Raw genomic sequence first — 1,804 nt, 5'->3', positions numbered from 1 at the left:
AGTCCACCACTGCTTTCTTGGTGACGGCTTTGAAAGTGACCGTTTCAACCCATTTTGTGAAGTAATCAATGGCAACCAAGATGAATATGTGCCTATTTGAGGCTTTCGGCTCGATTGGCCCAATGATATCCATACCCCAAGCAACAAATGGCCAAGGCGCTGACATAGGATGCAATTCTGAAGGCGGTACATGAATCAGGTCACCGTGTATCTGACACTGATGGCACTTCCGGATCAAACTAAAGCAATCCTTTCCATGGTCATCCAATAATAACCTGCCCGCAAGATTTTCTTTGCAAGGACATATCCGTTCATGTGGGGACTGCATACTATTGAATGCACTTCGTTCATGATATTTTCAACTTCTTTGGCATCTACACATCATAACAGATTCAGATCTGGAGTTTTTTTATACAGCACTTCTCCGTTTAAGAAGAAACTGCTAGCAAGCCTTCTAATGGTTCTCTTTTTGTCTCCATTTGCTTGCTCAGGGTATTTCTTTGTTTTCAAGAAACTTTTAATATCATGATACCATGGGTGGACATCGGGTTTTGCTTCAACCATGTTGCAATAACCATGTCTTTCTCGGATTTGAATCTCTAACGGGTTAATATGGACATTGCCCGGATATGGCAGCATTGCAGCCAAGGTAGCTAGTGCGTCGGCTAGCTCATTGTGGAATCGAGGAATATACCTGAATTCAACGGATTTGAACCATTTTCTAAGATCTTCCACATGTTGTCTATATGGGATAAGCTTGATATCTCGAGTTTCCCATTCTCCTTGTGCTTACCGAATGATCAAATCAGAGTCTCCCATGAGTAGTAATTCTTCTAAATCCATGTCAATTGCCATGTTCATGCCCATGATGCAAGCTTCATATTCAGTAGTGTTATTCTTACAGAAGAACCGAAGTCGGGCCATAATCGGATAGTGCTGACCTCTTTTTCCAATTTCGGTCTCGATTAGTTCACAAGATTGAATGGCCAATTCTCCTCCGAATATGGGGAAAATCAAAATTTCCCCAATCCCAACACCCTTTGCATTTACAGCTCCATCAAAGAACATTTTCCAAGTCTTGGTGTCTTCTGGGATTACCTCAACTGAGTTTACTTTCTCGTCTGGGAAATAAGTGCTTAGGGGTTGGTATTCATCATGAACCGGGTTCTCAACCAAATGATCGGCCAAGGCTTAGGCTTTCATAGCGGTGCGGGTGACATAGACAATGTCGAACTCTGTAAGCAGGATTTGCCATTTTCCTAGCCTTCCCGTGGGCATTGATTTTTGGAATATGTATTTTAGAGGGTCCAATATGGTTATGAGATATGTGGTATAGGCCAACAAATAATGTCTAAGCTTTTGAGCAACCCAGGTTAGGGCACAACAAGTTCTTTCCGGCAAAGTATATTTGGTTTCATAGCCAGTAAATTTCTTGCTCAGATAGTAGATGGCTTGGTCTTTCTTCCCGGTCACATCATGTTGCCCGAGGACACAGTCAAAAGAATTCTCCAGGACTATCAAGTATAAGAACAAAGGCCTTCCACGCTCAGGCGAAACCAACACCGGCGGATTTGATAAATATTCTTTGTCAAAAGCTTTTTGACACTCATCCGTCCATTTAATCGCCACGTCTTTCTTTAGCAGCTTAAATATGGGCTCACATGTGGTCGTGAGCTGAGCGATGAATCTACTGATGTAATTTAACCTTCCAAGCAAATTTATGACCTCTTTCTTGGTTTTCAGAGGTGGTAGATCTCTGATAGATTTTATCTTTGTTGGATCCAACTCAATACCCCTCCGACTG

General features: G+C 42.2%; 1 protein-coding gene across 1 annotated transcript; it reads right to left on the bottom strand.

Annotated features, from left to right (window-relative positions):
- Nucleotides 1-381: 381 nt before the first annotated feature.
- Nucleotides 382-1,068, bottom strand: LOC138897476 (uncharacterized). Its single transcript, XM_070183447.1, has 2 exons — nt 794-1,068; nt 382-694 (listed from the first exon to the last, which is right to left on the bottom strand). Exons 1-2 carry the CDS (start codon nt 1,066-1,068, stop codon nt 382-384), a joined length of 588 nt encoding a protein of 195 aa, XP_070039548.1.
- Nucleotides 1,069-1,804: the final 736 nt, after the last annotated feature.

This window comes from Nicotiana tomentosiformis, chromosome 8 (assembly GCF_000390325.3).
Source record: "Nicotiana tomentosiformis chromosome 8, ASM39032v3, whole genome shotgun sequence".
NCBI lineage: Eukaryota > Viridiplantae > Streptophyta > Magnoliopsida > Solanales > Solanaceae > Nicotiana > Nicotiana tomentosiformis.
The sequence above is the reverse complement of the archived record's forward strand: the minus strand, read 5'-3'. Positions and strand labels throughout refer to the sequence as shown.

Coding starts and splice junctions, on each gene's coding strand:
- LOC138897476 (XM_070183447.1), bottom strand. CDS start 1,068: ATGTTCTTTGATGGAGCTGTAAATGCAAAGGGTGTTGGGATTGGGGAA. Junction 695..793: donor GACTCTGATTTGATCATTCG/GTAAGCACAAGG, acceptor CGTTGAATTCAG/GTATATTCCTCGATTCCACA.